This window comes from Strongylocentrotus purpuratus, unplaced genomic scaffold (assembly GCF_000002235.5).
Source record: "Strongylocentrotus purpuratus isolate Spur 01 unplaced genomic scaffold, Spur_5.0 spur5_scaffold_8, whole genome shotgun sequence".
NCBI lineage: Eukaryota > Metazoa > Echinodermata > Echinoidea > Camarodonta > Strongylocentrotidae > Strongylocentrotus > Strongylocentrotus purpuratus.
In genome coordinates, this window is record NW_022145614.1 from 22,716,722 (window position 1) to 22,744,220 (window position 27,499).

The 27,499-nt window shown below is 35.2% G+C and overlaps 1 protein-coding gene across 1 annotated transcript; it reads right to left on the bottom strand.

Moving 5' to 3' along the window:
* Positions 1-27,000, bottom strand: LOC100889762 (serine/threonine-protein kinase fray2). The gene is made up of 5 exons (XM_003725450.3): positions 26,858-27,000; positions 24,258-24,412; positions 13,962-14,160; positions 2,678-3,192; positions 1-1,169 (listed from the first exon to the last, which is right to left on the bottom strand). Exons 1-5 carry the CDS (start codon positions 26,892-26,894, stop codon positions 1,056-1,058), a joined length of 1,020 nt encoding a protein of 339 aa, XP_003725498.2. The 5' UTR covers positions 26,895-27,000; the 3' UTR covers positions 1-1,055.
* Positions 27,001-27,499: the final 499 nt, after the last annotated feature.

Genomic DNA, 27,499 nt, shown 5'->3' on the forward strand with positions numbered 1-27,499 from the left:
GGCTTCAATATTACACCATATCACAGTCACTGATAACACGTAGGGCCATGCATCTCAGATTTAACATTGTTAAACGGTGCCTTTAAGACATTGTACAACAATTTAAGTATTAAGTGCGAGGCCAGATGATTCCTTCTTTTGTGATATGTTGTCCTATTGGGCTCTCCAGTAAAAAGTCAAAGAATAGTTCATTGATGCGAAGTTAAATTGAGATAATTTGTTCAAAATCTTTAATAACGGAAATCCCCTATCTGGGATATAAGCAAGCCCTCAAAAACTTATCTCAAAATTTATCTGGAGCAGCAAGATGACTTGATGAAAGTTTGTGAACAATTTTAGATAAAAAAACTCAGTCTGTGGTTTTCTCTCTTTGACTGAAAAATGAAGCCCTCATTTTGTGAATAAAACTCTGCCAGTCGCAAAAATAAAATTTGAAGAAAAAAGATGACGGTCAGTTTGTTAATAATAAATATTTTGCGACCAAAACTTTTAGGAAAGTTTTCAATTATGATTTTTTTTAAAACAACATTTCTGCCTTTTAATAACTTTTGATATTTTCACTGTGCACATCCCAGCAAATCCCTTCAAAGACACATAATAGTGGCTTCTCATGAGGGATTTGACACCATTCAGATGATTGAATAATGGGTGTTATCAATTATTGAGAGAGTGGACTTCACTTTAATGACCAAAATGTATTATATAATGCATGTACTTTTCATCAACCCTGTAAACTTCAAAAGAGTTGCCCGTAATGAAAATCCATCATTCCTACTCCAAACAGTGGCTGAATACTTTTGATCGGCACTCTCAGCAACTGCCAAGTCACTTCCAGTAGGGGCTAGAATTTTGCTGCATTCAAAATGTGTAATGTGTAATTGCAGCAAGTCCAGTGTAAGTGAACTACATGTATTTTCAATGCACATGGAAACTGTCAAGAGTGTGTCTGTATCAATCAAGTGGCGGCTCCAAGTGCTTTCTGTGTTGATGAGTTACATGCCCTTCTGCTTTTCAAGATGTAATTATTGAAGACATTTTGGGGGTTGTTTTCAGTACTATTTCTTGTTGACACTGCTCAGACTTGCATCCTTCTTTTGCATCCTTCCCTTAGAAGACTTGTGATGAGTATGTTTGTGCATATCTCCATGTCTGTGTTTTGACTTCTTGATCTGCACACAAAAATGGACAACATTGAATAATATACATTTCCAAATGAAACAAGTTTGAACTCAGATAATACCCGGTAGAGTGATTCTAATCTTTAATTGTATAAAACATGTTACTCAATACATCTAATATTTTAGTATACATGTACCTGATTACTGGATGGATACATTCAGCACAATCAGAGCTAGAATCTGACCAAATATGATGTAAACAGATACAGTTGATGTCAATCTTTCGTCTGTTTGGAGCCAGAAGGGTGTTAACTCATATACCTACACACAGAGGTAAAAATCCCTTCTACCTTCCTTTAGCTGCACATATATTCAATTTATTCTAGCTTTTGCCACTTCAGATGTACAATGCCTATAAATTCATTATTAAAGATGATCAACATTTTATGGTTTGAAATAAAGTAAGATATGAGGAAAGAGGGGTCATGTGACCAGCCAACCATAATGAGAAGCCATGTGACCCATGACTTGTCACATGACAGACAGCCAGAAAGAATAATATAAGACATAGGAGAATGAGGGTATGTAAGTCTAGTGTGAGAAAACAAGACTGTGAGTGATAGATGAGTAATAGAGAATTAGGAGGTTGAGCAATATGTGGGACACATGTAGTGTTACTAAATGTACATGACCATAATCAACTAGATGGACCTTCGACTACGCGCAGTCAAAAAAGATGCCTCCGGCATGGAGCAATTTTACAAACCAAAACAGAAGCAATTTTTAAAATTCAAGTTTGATTGTAATCCATTAAAAGGTTCTCAGAATATCGTGATAACAAGCTATTTTTAATATACATGTATGACCTTGTGACCTCAAAATCTAATCAGTTCATTGGCTTTGCAAGGTACATACTGTACATGTCCTAAGTTTGATAGTAATCCATCCGTCAGTTCTAATGAGAATGCGTTGACAAGCATACATAACGAGCCCCATGACCTATGAACTTTGACCTCATGACCCCAAAATCTAATCAGTTCATTGGCTCAGCAAGATACATACATGTCCTGAGTTTGATGGTAATCTGTCCATCAGTTCTTGAGATAAAGCGATAAGAAGCTATTTTTGCATACATAATGAGCCCTGTGACCTTTGACCTTTGAACTTGTGACCCTAAAATCTAATCAGTTCATTAGCTCTGCAAGTTACATACATGATAAAAATTTGGCAGGAATCCATCCGTCGGTTCTTGAGATAACGCGATCAAGAGAACAGGACGGACGGACGGACGGACAACCCGAACACATAATGCCTTCGGCTACTTTGTAACGGAGGCATAATTATGCTCTTTCAAGCACTGGTGGCTTGTGTGTACTTACTCATGGCACAGTGCAATTAAGGAATTTGTGAATGCCTTCCATTAATACAGCTAACCCGCACCCATTTCTGAGATTGGGAAACGAATTCCTTAGTAAAGTGTGGAATGAATTGGGTTTTTCTGAATAAAAAATGAGCTTCACAAAGTAAGGTGGTGGTGGTGGGTGAAAAGAAGGGCTTACCTTTTCATGTTTACTGTTATGACTTGATAATTCTTTGGTGTGCTTTTCTCTATCCTTTTTCTTGTCTCTGCTTCTGTCCCTGCTTCTGTCCCTGCTTCTGTCCCTACTTTTGTGTTCACTTTTTCTCTTCTTACTCTTCTTTTCTCTTTCCTCCTTTCTCTTCTCTCTATCTCTCCTTTTTCTTCTCCCTGTAGAACTCTCATCCTGACTTTCAGTGTTTTTTGGAGGGCTCTCCTGGGTATGGTCTAATGACGGTGGAAGCATCGGTCCATATTCCTCTTCCTCCTCCTCCTCCTCCACCTCCTCCTCTTCTTCCTCCTCCTCCGCTCTTTCCTTGCCTTCATCTCTATGAATTGCACCACTAGTTCTGTTTCCATGACTACGAAGTTCTCTCATTACTTGTTCATCATCAACACTTTCCAGCCCGGTCATATATGAGGCATGTTCATTCTGTATTGAAGCCTCAACTCCATCATTCATCTTTGCATTTCCACCTCCAATTGAACTCTCCAGACCTGTATTACAAAACAAAAATAGAATTTAAAAAAAAAAGAAGAATAAAAAGGAAGAAACAGAAACAAGGAAGAAACAGAAAAAAGGAAGAAACCGAAAAAAGAAAAGATAAGAAGAAGAAGAAAACTAGAATTTAATTCGTCACGAGGACGAATAAGGTGGTCTGTCTTCAAGTCTTATGATAGATTATAATATTTACTGTATTGAGAAAGGGAGAAGTTATATAGACATGTAGACAATGATGATCATGATGATGATCATGAGGATGATGATCTTGATAGTAATGGTGATGACGATGATGATGATGATGATGATCATGATGATTTTGATGATCATCATCAACAGACCATGATGACATCTGATTGAAAAAAATGAGGGGCATTTAGATAGCATATAGTCTCAGCTACAACATACTCCAAAATCAACAAAAACCAAGCGGAAATAACGGCGATATTGCTTGCAAACGACCGGAAAGTAGAATCCAGATTTGAGAAAAAGTCATCTCCCATAAGGATTACACGCAAAAAGTAATGGATCAAGTGATAATAGGGTAATAATAAAGTAAATATAGTTGTTTAGTACATTATATGCGATACTACGTGTTTTAATATTCAAAGGAGATGGTATAGTGAAAGGTCAAAAAGAAAAAAAAGTGAAGCAAAAAAATTGTTGGAGACGCCCGGACTCGAACCAGGGACCTCGAGGTCAGAAGTCAAGTGCGTTAACATTTCCCATACAGATTACACGTAAACCGAAAATGGAATTATCAAATCCCACTTTGCAAGTGAGATATGAGCATGATCCCGGCATCTGATCGAAAAATAAAGGGCACACTTGTGATAGCTTATTGTCTCAGCTACAACATACTCAAAGCTCAGCGAAAACAAAGCTAAAACGACGGAGATATTGCTCGCAAAAGACAGGATGTAGAATCCAGTTTTGAGAAAAAGTCATGTCCCATAGAGAATACACGCAAAATGTAAAAAATTGACATGCCACCTTTAATCGCAAAAATACGCCATGATACCTTAGTCAAATGAAATATTGTGGTGACTGCATTTGTAGAGAATGGTCTAAGGTAGATCATATCAAAATTTGGAAGAATATCGATCAATATTTACAGAGATACAGTCAATTTTCAAGAAATATGCTGACGTCATAATATGCAAATTGAAATTTTGAGTTGGGAGGCCATTATGACGTCATGAGTTAATTGAGGGTCAAATGAGACATGAAATCATATCTCCAATTCATACTCTATCAAAATATGGAGAAAAAAAATGGGTTCACCTTGCATCCTAAAGCGCTACAATGGATTTTGTATAGGCATGTTTTTGCCCAGCTATGTATAACAAGAGCTCGCACGCACAGAAATTATCTTAAACGTACGCTCATTCCGTTATTAATGGTCAGAAAAAGGTGAACAAGGTATCAAAATGCTTGAAAAAAATGTGTCAAATATGATGACAGAGAAAAATTGGCGATTCTATGTTGGAAAATACCAGTACGCGCGAAAACGTGCGCGTTTTTTGCAAAATGCTTAAAATGGCCTGAAACGTATGCAAAATTAATTTAATATGATTTCGAGCATTTTGAAATTTTGCGCGCAGGCTGACGCGCGGACATACGCATGCGCGCGCGTTTTTTTACCTGAAATTGACCGGACGGATATTGACCTTAATCATGATAAATATGAATGAGAAATGCTTTTCCGTTATGAAGATATGATCATGAGTAAAAAGTACCAAAAAAAACACAAAATGGCGCCTGGATGACGTCATGAAGATTTGATGACCTTGAAAATGTCACAGTCACATCTCATGACAATGACCTATGACTGTGCCAAAATTGAAGGAAATTGATTGAACCGATCTTGAGTTATCCTGTGAACAAAAAAGTGTGAAGAAATAAATAAAAATAAAGAATAATAATAATAATAATAATAATAAATAAAGAAAGAAAATTCTGACGAAAACAATAGGTGATCTGTCATTGACAGACCACCTAAAAATATTATTTTGACATGATTAATATCAACATTAAACATGACCATAGATATATAGAGTACCGAAGCTGTGACATCATAAAAATCTATTTTTGGAATTTCTCAATTTTTTCTTCATTTTCCGAAAGCGCATCAAAAATAATGTCCAAATGTTGAAAACCAATTCAATATGTTCAGTATAGGCTGAGATATGACCATCTGAATAAATAGATTTCCTATAGGAATTCAGTGTTATATTTTAGGTGTATACATGTGGGTGAAGGTTCAAAATAGTTTACTGTATTGTAAATGAAGATTGCCAAAGGAAGACAGGTGCAAGGGAAAGAGAGAGAGAGAGAGAGAGAGAGAGCTGAGAGTGTGAGAGAGGGAGAGGAGTGGATAGAAAGAAAGAGAAAGATAGAAAAACATACAGAGAGAGAGAGAGAGAAGGGGGAGAAGTAGAGAGGGAAAGAAAGAGGGAGATATAGAGACAGAGGTGAGGAAAAGAAAGAAGAAAGGAAGGAGATGGTCATCAACATACAACAATAGCATAAAATAAAAGAAACATTGGCAAGGTATCTTCAACTGTGAAGGAGGTAGACGAAGAAGAAGAAGAAAAAGAAGAAGAAGAAGGTAAATTGGAAGTAAGTTTGACTTTGACCGACAGAAAATGTGATGTTGGGTGTTTAAGATCAGTTGCTTCCAGGTTTACAAAGTGTTGAGCATGACATTATTCAATTATTATTAAAGATGAAAAACTAAATGTCATGACAAAATATATAAAAACAAACATGATAAGTGTTCAAAGAATGTATGAATATAAAATATCATGATGAAAGAGATGAAGGCAAATATAGTTTTGATAAAGCAGATTCAAGAGGTAAAGAAGTGGAATTGGTTTCATTTACACAACCAAAAATTTGAGAGATAACACCTATGACTTCCAGAGATACAAAAACATCACGCACACAGAAAAAGATCAAGGAAAATGGAATCAATATAAATTCTAAAGAAACATGACTTGTTTCTTTTACACATGCTTTATGCTACAAAGATTGCTATAAAGAAATATCACAAAATAAGCAAAGTGTAATTGTAATATCAAAACTCTTAAAAAGGATATTGTGACATACATGTAGCAAGGATATTTTGACATACTGTAGCACCTAAAATATTACTAACTAGAATGTACGTAACATCATAGATGTAATTATTGGTACATGTACAGAAGGGTTTATAGCAACAGGCCTGTACAGCAGGTCAGTTTGCTAAAAATTGTCTGTGATTGCAGTTAGCCTCATTATAATCACAAGTATTGGTATTGGTATTGAATCTATGGAATATGGGTTGAAAGTAAAGCCTTGGTTTAATAGTCTTTGTTAAAAATGAGACTTCTAGTATTCCAAGTGTTTTTTAAAACTTAATTTGTCTATGAATATATCATAATGTTTGGATAAAATATGTGATAACTTGAGCTTCATATAAATTGTGAAATAAAGGTAGAGCTCAGCATCCTACAGGTATGTCTCCACTTATACACAGGGGCTTGGGCAGACTTGGGCTTGGGCAGTGTACCACATTATTGACGGAGACATTGCAATATTATCTTTGTAGTGCTACAGTGTATATGATCATGGCTTTCAAACTTTTCCTCAGCAACCATCCTTTCACACAAATTTGGTAACAGATCTTTGTTCTCCTCTATAGTCTCAAGTGATGGGGAGGTAGGTCCAATGCTTTGACAACCTGCACCTACATGTAGGTGTTACACATTCTTTGTCAGCACTGGAACAGATCAACCTTGTCTGCTGTTTGTGTTGATTGATTGGTTGATTGATTTGTTTTTTATTGTCCAAATAAATGGGAATTCTTTTTCACATGGTTACAAAGTATATAACATCAAGCATAAATCAATTGAACAAACTCCAAATTACACATTAATCACCAAGTAAGTCATATTAATAATTTAGACTTAATCTTTATAGAATCAACACTAAATTCAAAACAATAACTCATACTTTTAAATTTTAACTTTATGATCACATGATCTCATTATTGACTGTATATTTAATCTCAAGATCATATCTTACATGGAAGTACAATTTATGAATCACAAACAACTAATGAGTATGAGTGTATAATATACTTTGTATGAAAATACATTTACCGTATCGCCCCCCCCCCCCCCACTCCCATTACCTAAAGTCGGGGACAAACAAGTTTCTAGAGCGAACCCACTTGATGCGGGGGACATAAAGGCGAACACCAGATCTATTGAAACGAAAAATGACTGAACAAAGGATGGGTTGGATCTTTCATAATACACATGACCTTAGCTAGTGAACCATCACCATGCAACTTTGTTATGTAGTACAATACATCTCTTAAGGTCCTTATTTCTCACATCTCCACCGAGCAAAGTTCACTTTTATCAGACTTCCTATAGCTGACTTGGGTCAACATCCAAATTCATTCCGATAAAAGGAATGAGAGTGTGGGAGGGAGGGAGGGAGAGAGAGACAGGGGAGGGAGAAAAAGAGAGAGAGAGAGGGAGGAAGTGAGAAAGAGAGGGAGAGAAAGATACAGAGAGAGAGAGAGAGAGAGGAAGTGAGAAAGAGAGGGAGAGAAAGATACAGAGAGAGAGGGGGGGAACAGAAAAGAGTGAGGGAGACAGAGATGAAGTGAGAAAGACAGGGAGAGAAAGATACACAGAGAGAGAGAGAGAGAGAGTCGGAGGGAGATAGAGAGCGAGAGAGCGAGATAGATGGGAAAGAAAAGTAGAAAATAAAACCTGTGGCATATCTCAAGTACCTTATTCAAACATTGCAGACATGGTCCATTCAAATCAAGCTGTGATTTTTTGCCTATTTTATTTATAATTCATGCCATTCCACAACAGTCAATCACACTCCCATCTCTTGGTAAATTAAACATTGGTTGATCTGCAAACAAGTACATTTCTCTTTCCTCTTTTAAAACTGAGAACATGGATGGGATGACAGAGATTTTTCTGGGTGTGCCATTGTAAATGATTTGTCCTACAATCAAGCAAAGACAATATAGATATATTGGCTGGGAGATGAATCATCTATTCTTGACACCCTAATAATAATGGCCCAGAGTTCATCAAAATCTCAACTGTTTTTGTAACGCCCCATATTAAACTAGGTGGGGTACATGTACACAGCTTGCCCGGAAATGGTACTCATTGGGGTTTCTCCCAGTTGTGAGCCAGAATAGATGGGTGCACTACAAAATACTTTAAAGTGTACCAATCCCCGATTCATGTTTTGCTCTCGATGTGAGCCAGAATAGATGGGTGCACTACAAAATACTTTAAAGTGTACCAATTCCCGATTCATGTTTTGCTCTCGATGTAAGGGGTTTCATGCTGTTATAATTAAATCAAAATAAAAGCTTCAAACATTACTTCTACAAAGAAATATTGCAGTTGAACATTAAAGCGTCTTGTTGGGTAGACTAGTTAAATAATAAATAATCATTAAAATAGGCATCTATATAGCGCTGTCTATCTAGACAATTCTATTCCAAGGCGCATAAATTAATTATTACCCAGGCTTTAGCCTAGCTGCCATTACAGCGCTCTAGCATTTCAAGGAATTAATTCCTGCCAGATACCCATTTACCTCACGTGGGTTGAGTGTGGCACATGTAGATTAATGCCTCGCCTAAGGACATTACTGCCGTGTCGGGAATAGTTAACATATGCATACACATTCGCATAGATAGGATGCATGTTTTGTGCCAAAGGTTCATCAGGTTCATTCTATCAAAAGCTTCTTTTTTTTAAATAAGATTCAGGAGATAGTTTTACTAAAGTTAGAGGACAGAAACTGTCATATTTTCAGACATAATTCCATTATTCTTTTGATCTTGAGGCCCTCCACATGAAAAAGATATTTTTTATTTTCCTTCTTGTTTTAAGTTCATCACTTGATATTGTAAATATTGAAACGATCAATAAGAATTTATTACTTCCAATCCAATAATATAATTTTCTTTGTCTCAATTTCATATGTATGGTTAGTTAACACTCTATCATCCATGCTACCAGGGGGGTGGTTCATAAAGCTGTTCGTAAAGTTACGTATGACTTTACGAACGACTTGTATATAGCCAAATGGGATGCTCAATCATTATTTACTGCATCAAATAAAGTTAAACTGTGTAGATGTAGATTAATATTCTTATTATAACAAACATTTTTAATGCAAAGTATATTTTTTGCCATAATTTAATTGAGGTTATTGGAAATATCAGGAAAAACTTTGGGCATTCTATCTGGCACTTCATATACAGTGTGTCCCAGAAAAAACGAAACCGAGAAGTATCAATGTTTTATCATATCTTAATCACAACCATGATTAATGAATGATACATATTTGGAAAGCTTAGAGTCTCTTCTTTCAGTTGATGCTACATACGTGATGCATATTTCATGCATGAGTGATTAAAATCAATTTGAAGGAAGGAAACCAAAAAGTAATTTGGCGGGCAGTATCTGAATTTCAAAGAAAAATTCATATTTCTAGAAAGTTCATTTTCTGCTCTTTCATATATGATACCTCAATCAAGAAAAAATGAGACAGGAATAACAAAGTTCTGTTTGTTTAAAGTAGCCCTTACATTTTCATAATTTTAACAAACGAATTTGTTTTCACTGGGTGCCTGCCGTAGCAAAAAGCAGATTTGACAAAAGACTTAACTCCTTTTGTTGACAATCAGCCATGCATGAAGACTCTCATCTACGGCTGATTGTCAACGAAACGGAGTTAAGTCTTTTGTTAATTTCGTTTATTGATATGGCAGCCAGCCAGTGAAAACAAATTTGTTTAATAAAATAATGGAAATGCAAGCATTACTTTAAACAAACAGAACTTTGTCATTCCTCACTCATTTTTCTTGATTGAGGTGTCATATGAAAGGGCAGAAACTCAACTTTCTAGAAATGTGAATTTTTCTTCGAAATTCAGATACCGCCCGCCAAATGTCTTTTTGGTTTCCTTCCTTCAAATTGCTTTTAATCACTCATGCGTGAAATATGCATTATCCGAGTAGCATCACATGAAAGAGGAGACTCTAAGCTTTCCAAATATGTATCATTCATTAATTATAGTTGTGATTAAGTTATGATAGAACATCGATACTTCTCGGTTTCGTTTTTTCTGGGGCGCACTGTACAAGTCGAAGACACGCACAAATACTCAGTGTGTTACATATTGTTATCCAATTCATGAAACAAACATGCACATTGTATATCCAATGATGTTATTCAAAATCTAGCACCTCATGATTTTTTAGGCTTCCAAATTAAATCAGTTCTCACAAAACTCTTTTAGTTCATAGTACTATTGCACCTCTGGTACCATTGATACCATTCACAACTTCTCTTTCTCCTATGCTATAGAAAAGAGTCACAATGAATAGGTGCATAATACAACCAGGGCTTTGGTAGCCTGGCTTTATTAAAATGGCAAAAGCAATTCTATTGTACTTTAACCCTTCTGGTTCACTAAACAATTATTGAAAAGAAAATTCCAACAGACAGAATTGGGTTTTAATATTTTTTTGATCGTTACTAAATTTGGAAGTAGAATATCTCTCACAGGAATACACTGGCATGTTTCTGCTAAAAGAAAGAAATATAGAAAAAACAGTAGGTCCGTGACCCAGCTCCCATCCCCTTTGCACCAGGAACATTTATTGGCAATCTAGTAGTGTTGCTCCAAAGTCCCCTGCATGAGCAAGTATCCCATTCAAACAAATTGAGGTCTTCTTCACATAAAAATGATTCCTAGAATCTTTAGCCAGAATCTACACCAACATTTTGATATGAAATCATATCTACACTTAATAACCTATCAGAATATGAAATAAAAAAATGAGGGTAACTGGGCATTTTGGAGAGATATCCTTGATTCAAATAAAACAGTTTTAAAAACCATTTTTCAACAGTTTTAAAGATTCCCACCTGTGCATTTTAAAGTTTGCCGTGCATGCATTGCTGTTTGGATGGTCGATATTGAAGGGAAATAACTTAAATTCTTAACAATCTTATAAGGAATTCAAAAACTTTTTTTTTTAAATTTCAGCAATCATTAAGGAAACCATGCAAAATGTTGTAATTCTTGAAATGACCTGAAACATACAGAAAATGTTGAAGTTGGGCATTTTGAGAATTTTAAAACTTTGATGCATTTGTACCTAAGAGAGCAGTCATGCATGACAAAGTAACTGTAGGATGACACATGACCTGAAGTTCATGCATACCAAGTTTGATGCAGAAATGAACATCAATACATTTGGAAAATATTGACAAAAATGAATTTACAAAATGGCATCTAGATGACTGCATGCAGAAACAATCACATCCAAAAGAGGAGATTCCCTATTCCAGAAGATAGGGAATCATCCTAAAAACTTTGAAGGATTTGACATTTAGCATGCAGAAGATAGTGGAACCAGAAGAAGGTAAAGGAAGAAATAATAATAAAGATTCTGACAAAATCAACAAGTGATTCTTATGCTATGCAGCGGATTACCTAATAAATACCACAGGTTAAAGGGCATTGAAAGAAAAAAGTACGGTAGCAAAACATTCCTTATTAGCAAAATTACATTTTTTTTTTTTTGTCCAAACTGAATTTGCAACTGGCAGTGTTTTATTTGTGAACCCCATTTGTCATGTATAAAAATGATGGCTTCAATTTTCACTCATATTATAGAAAACCACAGAGTCTTTTGACCGTAAATTTCGCAGATACTTCATAAACTTATCTTGCTGCTACAGATAAATTTTGAGATAATTTATTGAGGGCTTACGTTTCCCTGATAGGGGATTTAAAACCATCTAAATTTCAATACAGGAGCCTAGATTGGTTGTGATTAACAAAGTGTTCCTAACCTATAAAGGGAAACTATGGTGTGACACCCTCAAATTGAATTTCACCTCATCCCCCATGACCAACTTTGGCTGCAAAGTGATTTTGTTTCATACTAGTAGTGATTTCTGAAGACTTTTTTGCAGGAGTGTTATTAGACTAGAAACCACAAAAAAAATAATATTCAGTAAAACACAATAAAAGACAAAAGTTCTATAGTAACTATGGATGTATGCAAAGGACAGAAGAGTGAATTCTTTTATCTAGGAGTGCCTCTGTCTAAAAGATGAAATTCCTGCCGCACCTTTTCTTGCCATTTGAAAAACAACTTTGAATAGAACCTTCCTGCCTGAAACCAATACTAAAGCCAATCCTGTGTATTGACCCAGTTACTGGTCTTTATACTTCTCCCCCCCCCCCCCCCATTACCCAACTTCCAAACTTATTTTGTAATTTTGATTCATGGTAAATCGAGGGTCGGCATAGAAAATCTGGCTATACATGTACATCAGTAACATTTGTATTGATCCTAATGAACATGACTTGACTTTGGTATATACTGTACATAATTTATCCATAGATCCCAACCATGCTGCCTCCGGCGCATGGTCTTTAGACTATTCATCAGAAGAACAAAAATCCTTATAGGTAATAGACAGGACAAAACGAGATGGTATAACAATAGCACGTTCAATTTGGCAAATATTGAACATTTATTCTTGAAAAAGGAAAGCAAACAAAATGGGTGCGAACCAGAAGTGAGAAACAACAGACATTTTTAAGCGCAGGTAAACTTCAGATAATAGCATTTTAACATTTAATCAGGCATTGCTCACTAAAGCCTTATCAATTACATGTAATAATTTCCAAATTTGTATATCCACTTTGCAACATATCTGTCATATTCTCTCTGTTACTATTAATAGCTCTTGCTCGAGTTTCTTCCTATCCTCCCTCTTTTCTATCTCCACTTTCCAATATCTCCCTCTCCCCTTTTAAGTATCCCTCTACTATTTCTCTTCTCTTTTTCCACATTTCTGTTTCTACTTTGAAACCTCTCTTCATTTGACTCTACTTCTAACAGCTACCGCATTAACCTTTCCCTTCTTTCCACAAATTTTTAATTCCTTTTTGCACTATTTTTGTCTTGTTTTCTTGCTGTTTAATAATTAATTAATATTATTCTTTTCTTTTCCTCTCTTAATTTTTTTTATCAGCACTTTTAAAGCTGTCTGTTTCTAATTACTATTTTTCGCAGGTTCTCTCTTCGATTTGCAACCCTCTACTCTTACCCTGTTGCAAAGTTATTTTCTCCACTTTGCAATATCTCTGTTTGTCTTGTTTCTGTTTCTAATTGCTTCTACTTTTTTGGTCTGTTTGGCAATCTCTATCTTACTTTTTGTGTCTTCTTCTCTTTCTGACCCACTATATTAATGTACAAATAGTATGTTTGCACCACTTCAGTCATTTTTTGAGGCAATCCTAGCAAAACTGAATTTGCACTTTGAGGCACGCATAGTGAAAGTTGTCAAGATTACACATTCACACGCTCGTGCCCCACAGACTGGCAGGTTGTGATTCTATGGGCTTAACATGAAGAGAGTGAATCTAGAAACATTTCTTATTAGTTATTGCATCACAAATGGGTGTGTCTCAACGAGATAAAAATCTCTGGTCTTATCTGAGATAAAATGAACCTCAGAATACTGCCCCTTAACTTTTGGATCAGAGAGATGGAGAAGATGTCATCAATGTACAATAAAAAACACAACGCATCTTTTACAGAACCACAAAAGACTGAAGATTGGACATAACAAGCTTTAAAACCCCAGCCACTTCTATACTCTTATTATCTCTGCTTATTTCATTAGGAAGACAGTCATACCTTGCACAGTGTGGAGTTCACTTTGTGGTGCTCCTTCATGTTTTTTCTGATCATCATTCTCATCTCTGTCATACTCGTCACTGCTACTACTGCTGGAGTCGGAGTCAAGGAAGATGGCTTGGAAGAGATCTAGAGGAGGGCGGGGCTTGTCATCACTATCAGCGGTAGAATCCTGAGATGGAACATCATACTCTGCAATCTGTGATTGGGAAAACAAGTTCAAGTTCATTTCCACATTTCATTTCAAGGTATCACAAATAACAGCAAAAACATTACATAACTGGCATGAAATAGCAGTAACATACATAACAGAATAAAATAGTACATCATACTGAAAGAAAGGGTAAAGATAAAATTGAAATGTGAAAGGGAACTGCATAAGACATTGGCCTTTTCAGGCAGAACCCCTATATACAATAAAATATATATATATATATATATATATACAATATACTATATACAATTAAAACTTATGTAAATACATGTGCAGTGATCAAACTTTCTCTCATTTTTTTTTTCTCTCATTTTTCTGCTTCTATCAAAACCAAATAGGACTTGCCCTTTAAATTTTCCTCTTCAAATTACATTCACCCTAAATAGGATTATTGCAAATATGTTTTTAATACAACCCCTGCATGAAAGAATTGTATTTCTCCATCAATAACTAAATGAGAGTTAAGGAAGTTTATGAAATTGTCTGTATAGAGCAAATTGGAAAGAAGCTTGTGATAATCACAGTATTGCAAATTTATGTGTCACTGAAGACAACTTGAAGAATTCATAACGTTCCTATTTTTAATTGGGTATTGATAAAACTTTCTCTCATTTTTCTGCTTCTATCAAAACAAACTTAATATCAGGGTGTGCTTCCCCTTAATGATCAAACCATAAGAATGTTGAATAATTAGTGGAGCGATGGCTGTAATACCTGCTTTTTTATTTCTGTACAGAGAAGGTTGGGCTCTCAAATTGGCTTGCCTTAGCATCAATTGAAGTCAACATAGCAGAGTAGATAAAGTTTATTTTTATTGATTGATGGTGATGGTGACAATGAAACTATTTTGTTGAGTCTACTAAAGTCACTTAGCGTTTATTTGCACAGGTAGTGAGCTTGCTCAATGATCCTGCACCGCAGTACTTTGTGATCAATGTATAGCATTATGTTGCCTACAGACATAACCAATAATTATATAAAGTGGATTGTTGAAGTGTTGTGTTGAATGCTCACATACCAGAAAATCATCATTGGAATGAAATGAAGTTTACATCAGGTGCCACTGGCGTAAAATCATGAAGATATGATTTTTAATTAAAGTACCGGTATGAAAAACTATGGAACTTAGAAAATCACTATTTGGTTATCAGTTTGTGACGTCATTGCCTCACTATTTATCAATTGCTTTATATATTTCAATCCCATTAATTTCCCTTTTTATCCCCCCAAAACTTGATTTCCCCATGCTTTTGCCCAGGTTATATGATTTGTATCATATTGCTTGCGTGACATTTCACAAAATCTTTTATGAACTTTGAAGAATTGATACTATTTTCTGAATATTGTATATTCATTATCATTGATTTTTATATAAATAAAATATCAAAATTCTCATTTTTGTGATTTAACTGAACAAAATTACTCTATATCAGTGCATCCGCACAAAAACATATTACTATCAATATAACTTGGATGCTGGTGTGAGGAAATAAGATTTTTAGGGGGGGAATTGGAAATTTATATTATCAATATAAAGAAAACAATTAGTGGATAGTGAGGCAATGACGTCACAACTCATGAGTGAGTTGCCAATTTGTCTTGTGCTTTTCAAAGTTTTACATGTCATTAAAAATTCATAACTTTCTTATTAGTTATCCGAGTTTACTCAAACTTTTTAAATTGTTTTGTTTGATTTTCTGCTTCTATTGAAAGTAAGTTATTTTTGGAGTTGGACTTGCCTTTCAGGGTAAGGTCTACATATAGTGTTTGGTTGAGGGTTGAAACTAGGGATTTAACTTGAGGGTAAGGTCTACATATAGTGTTTGGTTGAGGGTTGAAACTAGGGATTTTAGTATTGTTACAAAGTTGACCAAGCAGCAAATGTCTTCAAAGCATCAAAAATTCTTTTACAGATATCACAGAAGAGCTGCATTGAGTGGGGACACGCAGAGCTCAACCATGCAAATTCTCTCTTTGTGAAGGAAGATTTTCATATCATGGAAAAAATAAATATTATAAAATTATATGTCTCTCGAAAGCTCAGGATTCTGTCTTTCATGTCATGTCATTTTCATCAAAATCCATTAATTACTTACGACACAGTTGTTTGGGATTTACCCTCTAATTCGTACCGTCTCACTTCGTTTGTCGCCATTTTTATTTGACAGCCGATTTGTATCCCTAGTTTTAGCTCAATGCGCTTGAACGCCATTTGTCTTTGAGTTTTAAAAATCCACTGGTTGGAAAGAGCACATCTTAAGCTTTATTTTCATATAAAAAATGATGGGGGTATGTTTAAAAAAGATCGTGAAAAATCAGAGTGAAAAGTTTGAAACAATTTTCTATATCAGAAAAACATACTTTTAATTCAATTTCGATACGAGAAGAAAGAGAATTTACTGGAGAATACGATCATGTAAATATTAAGAATGACCCCGAGATGGCGCTAGAGCGCCAATCCAATGAAAACAACTATACCCCTAGTCGATACGCTCTGAGCGAAAGTGACTTCAACGAGCAGGCACCCAGCTTCGCTCGAAGACCCGACGGGCCACATGGCCCCTCACCGCACCCGCCGCTTGCCGTCCCATCAAGATCCGAAACGGAGCATGAATCTGAGGCTTCAAATATCGAAACTGAGGCAGGATTTGCAGCATTTGGCGAACAAATTAGTAAATACATATATATTTCAACGGAATTATTATGCTAACGTAACCTAAACAGATTTTAAAGCGATCACAAGACCAATAATACATGTTTGTGTTTTTCCACTCGCAATTTTTCTCGCACCTCATGCGAGTGAACTTTGAATTTCAAAGTGACTTTTTAAGAAATTCAAGAACAAACTTGTGTAATCTTTGTCAATTTATAGAGTGAAAATTTAATCAAATTTTGTCAGAAAAATTTTTTTTGTGTGTTTCAATCTAAATAAAATAACTGTTATGAAGGCTTTTCTGATCTTTGGAAAATTATTATTAAATTCCAATTTAATTCAGGCAGCGTCTTTTTAGTAATCATATCTGATTGATGCACGTCTGTGTATGAAAACCAAATGACACACACACACACTCGGTGATAGCTCGGCGGCAGTGCACCTCCCATACTGGTGTCTCTATTCTCATGTTGTGATTGTGAACCCACGCCAAGGATTTAAAGGGCATTTATTGTTTTCCCAGAGTTTTTAAATTTAAGATCGTGGATTCAATTCATGAATTTCAATTAAAAGGGATTTGTTATTATTTTTGTTTATATAGTAAATAAGTTAGGTAGGCCTACTCAAATTTTCCTCATTTCTTTCACCCCCACCCTCTCTCCAACCCCTCTCTCCAACCAAAGGCAAACTGATGGCACTTTGATGGAAATCTGGACTTCTTGAAGAGTGTATTTCTTTGAAGTTTAGAGCCATTTTCAAAAGCCATTTAAACTTTAGTTAAAGTAGGTTGATGGCCCAAAATACTAAAAAGAAGTGAGTCCCATACAGGCGCGGATCCAGGAATTTCTTGCCGGGGGGCACACGAGGGGGGGGCACACATATATATATATATATATTATTTTTTTTTTTTTTTAGTCCCAAAAAAAAATCGCAATGACTCAGCCAGCCGCTGAATAAACGGGGGGGGGGGGGGGGGGGGGAAAGGACACTTTTTTTTGGGGGGTCAAGAAATTTTTTAATTTTTTAATTTGCTCCGTGGGGGGGGGGGGGGGTTCGTTCCGTTTGTGTCTCCTTAGATCAAGATTACTGTAATCTTGATCAACCGGCCGTGTCAGACACGTTGCCCCGGGGTGCGAGATAGGACTCTTGTAGCGTGCCCCCATTTAAAACAATTATACAGTTACAGTTAACAATACATTTAATTAATAGTATGAAACTATTAAAATTACTCTCATGTTACGGGAAAAAATATTGCATATACATATATTATGAATCAATTGATTTGGTCGATCCAGTTTGATGGCACAAACATGGCACTACTGGACAGAGATCCTAATAATTATAGAGCTTGGTCTTGTTGCTCTGTTCGCCAGTTTAAGTTTAAGGATATGGAATCCCGCGGCACATTACTCACAAGAGTTCTAACAAGCCAAGCTTATACAGAGCCTATAATAAGTAATGTCGTACATGTACCACCCACCTGATCGATCAAAAACTCATAACTCATAACTGAAAAAAAAAGTAAAAAGAAAAAAAAAAAAACACGAAATGGTAACCATCTAAAATTTCATAGTTGTGATAAATATCTATAAAGATTTATCAAGCACCAAAAATAAATAATATCATGTTCAAGAAAAGGATATATACACTTTGTATTCTTCTTTCGTGTCCTCAAATGCTCTGCCAGGCCTTGGCACACTGGAGAGCCTTCTCATTTGCTGCCACCAGGTCTTCCAGGCAGCATGGGTCGATTAGGAGTGGACATCTTAATAGGTGTGACATGGATTGCACGGATGTTCCACACTCGCAGTTGGTGTCTGTGTCGTCAGTATATCCCCATTTATTCATGTTGTATTTACATCGCCCCACACCTGTGGGGGGGGGGGTGGGGTAAGGTCACCTTTTTAGGTCAGCCATTGCCATATTTTTTTTTTTATTTTTTTTTTTAATAATTTTTTTGGGGGTCGGGGGGGGGGGGAGCACATTTGGGGGGAATTTAGGGCTGATTTTAACTTTTTTTTGCGGGGGGGGGGGGGGGGGGGGGGGTCGGGGAGCGGCAGGTGCCCCCTGTGCCCCCCCCCCCTGGATCCGCCACTGCCATACCTTCTATTGATGTGCCAAAATTCATTCCCCTACCATTAACGGTTTTCAATTTAGGCAGACTTGAAAACGCACAAAAAAGCTTAAGGGTGCTTTAAAATATGAAGTTTTAAGAGTTTAGAGCCATTTTCAAATGCCATTGAAAATTAATTTAAATGGATTTGATGGTCCAAACTTACAGAAATAATTAAGCTATATATATATATATATATATATATACCCCCCAGATATGCCGAAATTCAGCCCCTCTTGATAGACACTCTTAAATCTAGCCAAGTTTCAAAACCCATGAAAACTTGTTCCGGCGACGCAAAACTAGCCATTTGTCACACGCATCAAAATGGGCTTCATATAATTATTTGAAAAATTCCACAAAAAAATATTTGTCTAAAGAACCTTAAAAAAAATAGGCATGTAGAAATCCATACAGAGAACAGATTTCTTGAAAAGAAAGGTGATTCATCCATTAATTACAAAATTATGCCACCTTGAAAATGGCTAATTGTCAGTTATAGCCAAATTACGCAAAATTTGACCATTTCGTCTCTTATGTAAGTGGTCGTATTTTCAAAAGTACTTATTCAAATTTGACAAATGAGGTATCAAAACTCCTCTTTCCATGTGCTCTAAAAGGAAATTGGCAGGGGAAATGAAATGTAGATACTTTCAAACTTTAGCTGTGATACCTACTTTTACAGGTACGACATAAAAATGCCCAAAGTTATGCTTACTTACAATATACATATAGATCACTAAACACAGGGGAGGCACAATAAGTGTTTCAACAGCTTTTTGTATTAAATGTCAAAATCTTTAAATGGAGCATGAAATTGCATTTCTTTCAGTTGAACTAGTACAAAATATTTTTTCAGGAGAATGCTTCCGGCATGACATACTCTTTTGCAATCTTGGCTACATAAATTTCCCAGTCTTTGTGTTTAGGGGTGATATGTTATGCTAAGTGCCTGAAAAATGGTCTAGTAGAGTGTGAGAAGATTTATGCATGAAATTTAAAAGCAACATGGAAAACTTGTGGAAATTATTATATATATTACACTGGTCACCATTCAATAATTAATGATGCTCTTTTGTGTGTGCAAATGGGTAGGGAGAGTGGGTGGTGTATGTGGGCGAGTGTGTAGGTAAGGATGAGTGTGTTGTGTGTGTGTTTTTTCTTCATTATACATAGTGTGTAATTTGAAATATTACTAGCTAAGTTGTACAGTACACTACATATGATTGTATACGATAGATGGAATTTACATATTAGAAAGTACACTACGTAGGTGAAAATAATCCTTTTTAAAAATATAAAGAAGATGAGAGAAATAGGAAATGGCAAGAACAGAAAAAGAGATGGAGCTAGAAAGATATGGAGGAAAGGGGAATAAATGAGAGAGGAAAGAGAAAGCTACATAGCAATTATCGATATTACAAGTTGTGTATAATAATTTTTTTTAAATATTATCAATAATATCATTAAAGGTATTACAAAGTTTTGGGAAATTTTGAAAAATGGGTGGATAGTGATTCTTTACAATTTTGATATATTTGGATGCCCATGTGGATGCATTAAAAGCACTAGAAATTTTAGCCCCTAAAACACTTCTGCTTTCGAGAAAAATTGAATGTAAAGATTTACCGGTGCTCCCGGTAAATTTTGATAAATTTTAAATGGCTCCTATGGCCGTACTATGGTAGATGCGACCATGGAAATCTCAGAATATGTAGTTGTGGTATAACGGGAATAGCTAATCGATCGATATTGGTCAAGAAACATTGTTTTATAGCTTAATTAATATCTTGACCTTGAGAGGGAGCTATACAACATAAAGTGATTATTATTTATAATTTCATGAATTTAGACTCGATTTCGACCGCGACGACGATCACTGAATATTGTAGGGTCGCATATGCTTCTAATATGTTCATTTAAACCAAATTCATGACCCCATACCAAAACTTTGTATTACCTTTAATAATCATGAAAACAAAAGTGACATTTTCTAAGAAAATTTGTATGTATGTGCTCACCCTTGATGTTAACCAAATTTAGTCAGTTCTGACTTTTGAGATGCTGTTCAATAAACTTCATGTAGGCATATGGTAAGATACTAATCAAATTTGTTTCTTGTTTCTTCTTTGCATTGCAGAAATTTAAGTCCCACAAGTGGAATTATATCTTCATCTATGTGATCTCAATGTTGAACATACATCCCATCTCAATCCAATCCAATCCAGGAAATTTATAAAGCGCCAATATCTAGTTACCTAATCAAAGGCGCTGATGAGACTGAAAAACTACCAAAAATATCTGTTCATGATTCTAAATTGGTAAAGACAAAAAAGCAGTGACTAATTGTAAGCAATCTTAAATAGGTATGTCTAGTTTTTAAATAGGTATCTCTCAACTTGTAAATAAAATATCCATTTTTTTTTCTTAGTTGTGGGAGTTTCTTTTAGATTTTCTAGTTCAATTTCATTGCACAGGTTTCTATGCATCATTTTAACAAAAACTATTTTTGATCTTTGTTAACCACTGCTCTTTTTTGTCTTATTCACTGCAATCTCTCACGTTTTAAGAGTTGAGCAAAATTAATTTTTCTGAGATCAGCTCACTCTAATCAATATTGTAATTTTTTTGTTTACCCAGTGCTCTTTTCATTCTTGCCTTTGTTTTGTAACATCAAAGTTTATTCTCACACGTTCTGTAACTCGTAAGCATTTAGTTTAAGAGGGAAAAAAGCAAACTAGATTTATTATATCATGAAAAGGGGCATTTGGTGTAGCTCTACAGCTGATACAGATACATAAACCCAATTTTCACAAATCGTCTTTTGTCAACTTTTTCTACCTTCTTTTGGCTTCACTACATAGAAAAGGAGCTTGTATAACTTTACTCTTTATGCAATAGTAGTTACAAGAATGCCAAAAATTTCATTAAAAGTATAACTATTTTATAACAAGACCATCATGGTTAATACTACCATAGAAATCAGAAAAGATTGAGGTTTATCCACGGTTTATCTGCAGTGCATTGATGCATGGTCAGGTTACAAAATCTTATAATTACCTCGACAGAAAAGGATACTGAACTATTTTCTCTAGAAAGTGTGTGATCCCAGTACTTGCTGGTACTGACAGCAAATAATAGATTAAATACAGGAGATTTTGTTTGCATTAAAGCATATATACATAAATATCTACAATAGATTTTGATTTGCTGATTAATATCTATTCAGTATTATAGAAATTGAAATACTGCCTTCCTTTTCTGGTCAAAATGTCACGGTTACTTGGACAAGAATGCAGCAACCTGCTGATGATCTGTTCAATCGCTCGTTCATTCATTCATTGTAAATAAGTATTTTCATATTTGTATTGGGATGACTGACCTTAGGGTGTGTATCAAGGCAGGCATAATAGGGCTTATTGACCAGATTCCAACGTGTCCCCAACCAGGTCAACTTTACAGTTTTTCTTTCTACATGTCCATATTTCATCGTTTCTAGTTATTATACATGTACTTGAAAATGACCAAAGATATTCTTCTTTGATATGAAAAGAGATAATTTTGAATTTTGAGTGTTGAGGATGCCTTATTCAAACTTATTTTGCTCTAAAAGGGTAATCCAACCCTAGTAATCAGTTGGTTTGTATGAAAGCGGAAAAATAATAAAAACAGAATGGCAAAAGTTTAAAATGAATCGGACCAAATGTAAGAAAGTTATGAATGTTTGAAATATGCGATCACTAAGTCTACGCAAATCTCAAATTGGTAGTGTGGTCAGTGGATTGTGACGTAGGACATGGATAACTCACCCATTTGCTGTGTACAAAAATATAACTAATTTTTGTTTTTCTCGTAAGTTCCTTCTCTCTTGGGGCACTACTCAAAATATATTGTAGAAAGCATATTATTATCGGTCATCTAAAAAGAATAGACCCTTCTGAGCCATGACTTTTTGAAAAATATTAAATTTTAGTAATTTTATATGTACGGTTGGAACAGATGGGAAAGTCATCCGGCACTTCATCCCGTTGACATTACCGCTTCAGCCTTGTGGACCTTGTGGCAGATTAGCCCTGTGCTAAACAAGGTATCCAATAAAGTCTACTACTACTACTACTACTACTTCTACTACTACAACTACTCCTCAGCCAATTTGAAGTGCCCATACATCTAGTGATTACAACTTTCAACAATTCATAACTTTCATATTTTTTGTCAGATTTAATTGACACTTTAATCAGATGTTAATGATATTTTTTTCCACAGTATTTTAAAAGGAGATTTATTACCGACTATGTCACATTCCACTGACCAAACTGCTAATTTGAGATTCACATACACTAAGTTATCTTATATTTCAAACATTCTTAACTTTCATATTATTGGTCTGATATTTTCACCATTCTGTTTATCTTATTTTTCTGCTTTCATACAAATGAACTTATTACAAAAGTTGGATTGCCCTTTAATTAGTATGTGGTTGCCAACTTTTTATCATTTGTACAATGTACTTAGTAATTAAAAGAAAAGGGACAGGATTCATCTCTGATCTATTGTAAACCCTGTTCAAAAGATCATAAAAGGTAAAATACAAGAAAAGCTCTAAAGGGTGTCATTTTAAATGCTACAATAATAAGATGTTCACCAAAGTCATTCTCATTTCAGCCTTCAACTTTCTTTTATATGCAGGTAAATAATCGCCCCCTTCTTGACATTCATTCTCTTGGGAGCAAGAAAAGAAAGAGAAGTCTTAAGTGCAGCAAACATTATGAATCTGTTCCATCAAGCCAATAATATTTTGCTGTCCATAAAATGCATCTTCCACAAGCCAAGATAACTCTCACCTTTATATAGACACTACAAATAATTCAAATCACGCTCTTTAAGAATCACGCATGTAATGTTGCTGACAGAACCATGCAGCAAGAACGAGGTAGCAAATTAATATTCAACATTCTGATATAATTTGCTGACATCTTCATGAATCTGTGTTAATGTTTAAGAATCACAACATGATCTTATGATTTCACATTATAGAAAGCGATCAAATTATCAGGCCTGTTTAACACATGTGTACACCTTTTATGCAATACCTTTTATGCAATACTCATTTTCTTTAAAAATGGATCACCATGACCAAGATCAGGTTTTAAAATACCATATCATACAATTAGACTGTAATGTCACATCACCAACAATTAAACCCCTGTTTGTACCCAGATTCATTATTTCAAGCCACTAGGTTTCACTAAGATAATTCTGGTCGATAGCCTTTTACCAAATTCCCATAAATCAAATCATATTTTCTGTTCTTACTTTGCCCGTTCCTTGGCTCTCATCACATTTGACCTCTTGTTTAGATCCCATGTTGGCAAGGATACCAGGATGTTGATCCCATCTTGACCTTTTCAGAGAAGATGATGATGATGATGACGAAGATTGTCCTGGCTCTTCCACTTCTTTTGATATCACTGTTATTAAGAAAGGTGTTGAATTTTAATTGGTGATGGGAGTAATATGAATGTGGGCAATATGTTTGGTATTTAAATAAATATATTGAAGCACAAAACTATAATTTGATTGACAGATGTGTAATTTGTCATAAGAAGATGCTAATGTAGGATTTTATAGATAAAACTGTTATAAGAAAACAAAACACCAAGGAAAAAGAAAAGGGGAAAAAAGCAACAAAAAAAACAAAAAGAATTACTTCTACAGAATAGCAGAAACAGGAGTTTTGTGAAATTCATTATTTTCTCTGAATATCCATGATAAATGTTTCATCCTCAAAACCTCAAAGAGCTGGCTAAGAATTTCATTGTATTCCAAATTAATGTAAAAACTTTGTTGTTTATTACCTTAATTTCCTTTTTTATCAAACTAAATCAACCTGTCAGGGTTAACTTTGTGTTTAATTCTCAGAGTTGATGAGGATCATATTTTACTCAATAGGAAATTATTCATAAAAATATGACATGTCTACATCCTGTTCTGCAGACATAGAATATGTAGGTGTACCATATACAGTATATTGAAATGTGCTTATTTATATCAAATTATATTGGCACGCTGCCCAAAATCAATATCAGCAATATTTTGTAGGTTTAGGGAAAAAACTCTTGAATTTTAAGGCTTAACTGCTCTTTAAAGTCTACATACAGCTTTAATATATCCCCAAATCAATACAAAACAAAACAAACAAACATCAACTTAAAAGTATTAATCAAATTTGATTTGGCCTTTAGTTGATGGATAGAAATACACTCCCAAATTTTACTTGTTCAAGAGATTTAATTCAACCTAAAAGATGAACATTTACTAAGTTTTATACCACACTAGTATTACTCTTGCCGTTTAGTGATGGCCTTTTGATCTTAAATGATCCGCATCAATCCATATCATTGACTGGAGCACTGAATTGAATATAAGGAGTGTGCAAATATTTTTCATGCAGAAAATTGCAAGAACAGCCTTGCATATGAGATGGAACATGATGAGTTTCATCACTCAACACATTTTAAATTCTGGTAGAAACAATTTAAGAGAAACAGGCTGAAAGAAAAACATATATCTTTCAGGGCCCCATGCATCTATAACCACCCACATTTTGACATTGCAACTAATATTTTAGACCGAGAAATATTTTTATTTTCTCTTGGAAACCATGGCTTATAAATTGTCAAGTTTGATATCATGCAACACTAAATTGAAAATGTAAATATTAGAAAAACTAAATGTGATTAAAATGTGTTTCATGAAATCATTGTTGGTACAAGTTTGTCAACTTGGTGACACTGCAAGGGAACAGTATTTATTACACAGTAGCTGGGTCATGTGGACCAGCAAATGTACCAGTAACCAAAAGCTAACTGGCAATACGCGGTAAATACGCGGCAATACATGAACTCTCACATCGCGGCATATGATAAAACAAGCTTAATTTGGCTTAAGCAACACAAAAAAAAACAACAACAAAAAAAAAATTGAAATTTTGAAAATCCGGGATCTCCCGCATTTTGGGGTATGAAAATATACCTCCGCCTGCAGAACAATCAATATATTTTAATTATCGGATTAAAGGTAGTAGCCCTCTTTTGCAGCCCCTCCCTAATTTTGATGAAGTTCTTTATAGGCATGATAATAACCCTCTTCATATTTTAGACCTAACAGACCAGTAGCTTCTAATGAATTTCTGCATCTCTTTTTTCATCCTCAAAATGTTATGAACAGTGTTTTCAGAACATACATTATCAAATTATAGTAGCAAGTAGGTCCCACAGCACCTAATGATCTTTAAATGGTCATACATACTCTTACAAAGTTTCACTACGATAGCACAATTCGTTCTCAAACTATCGTGCTCACAAGATATTTTAGCACATTTAAATTGACCTGTAACCTTTCAACTTTTGACCCCTTAATTTAATCAGGTGATCTTTACATGGTCATACATACTCTCACAAAGTTTAACTATGATAGCTTGATTCGTTCTTAAGTTATAGCATTCACAAGAATAATAATGGACAGATGCACCAGCAGGTGTACGGACAGACGGACAACCCGAAAACATAATGCTTCCGGTACTCACTTCGTGTGGCAGAGGCATAAACACCTGTCCATAAAGACAATCTGTCTGCAAAGACTACAATTCTTGTCTCAGTCTAGTGGTCTTTGTATACAGGGTCTAATATGACCTGTTTTCTGACAACAAACAAAATGTCACTAGTTTTCAACTTACATGTTTGTATCTCTTTATTAACTGACAACAGAGACATCTGCAAAAGGTGTAGGGGTGGGATTCTCTCAATTGAACTTGAAAGAAACGACCCAAATGAGAAGCATTGTAAATGGTTACAAATAGTTAGTGACCTGGCACTGATTTTGAGAATGTTTCATGGAGCCAAAGTGATACATACATTTAGATAATCCTGGTTGTGTAGGGTATATGTCCATCTGAGCACTGGCCGGCTGCTGAATCTCCAAGAAATTAAAGACAGAAAACTTATCCTTCTTTACAGTAGGAAGGCCAACAATTGAAGACCTGTTGGAAAAAGAAAGATTTTTCAAAAGTAGACACCAATGAATGACTTATCCAAAAAGCATATTGCGTAATTTCTCAAGGTTGAATGGTTGCCGAATGTTGCCAAATTCATCTATGATAGTTTTACCCCATTGGCTATAGGAAGGGGTGAAGTCAGCAGTAAACTGGTGAAGAAAAATTGATCAATAAAGACTGGGGAAAGTCAATATTGATGTTCTGTAAGAATAGCGTCCGCCTCACAACCGGGAGGTCGTGGGTTCAAACCCCGGCCGCGTCATACCAAAAGACGTTAAAAGATGGGAGTTGTTGCTACCTTGTCTGGCGTTCAACAATAAGGGATAGAGCAACGTCGATCTGGCGCTGCTCAGTGGCTGCCGGGCTCACGATCAATTGGGCAAAAAGAATTTCCGTTTCGGTTTAATAAAATTTGGAGTGGACTATTAGGCTATTATTATTATTATTATTATTATTATTATAATTATTATTATTATTATTATTATTTCTATTTGTTATGCAG

Excerpts from the sequence above, each read along its gene's own strand:
- LOC100889762 (XM_003725450.3), bottom strand. The coding sequence starts at position 26,894 with ATGGACATATACCCTACACAACCAGGATTATCTAAAT. Across the intron at positions 24,413-26,857 it reads ACAACCAGGATTATCTAAAT|TGATATCAAAAGAAGTGGAA; the intron begins GTATGTATCACT and ends TCTTAATAACAG. Across the intron at positions 1,170-2,677 it reads ATAACAGTAAACATGAAAAG|ATCAAGAAGTCAAAACACAG; the intron begins GTAAGCCCTTCT and ends TTTTGTGTGCAG.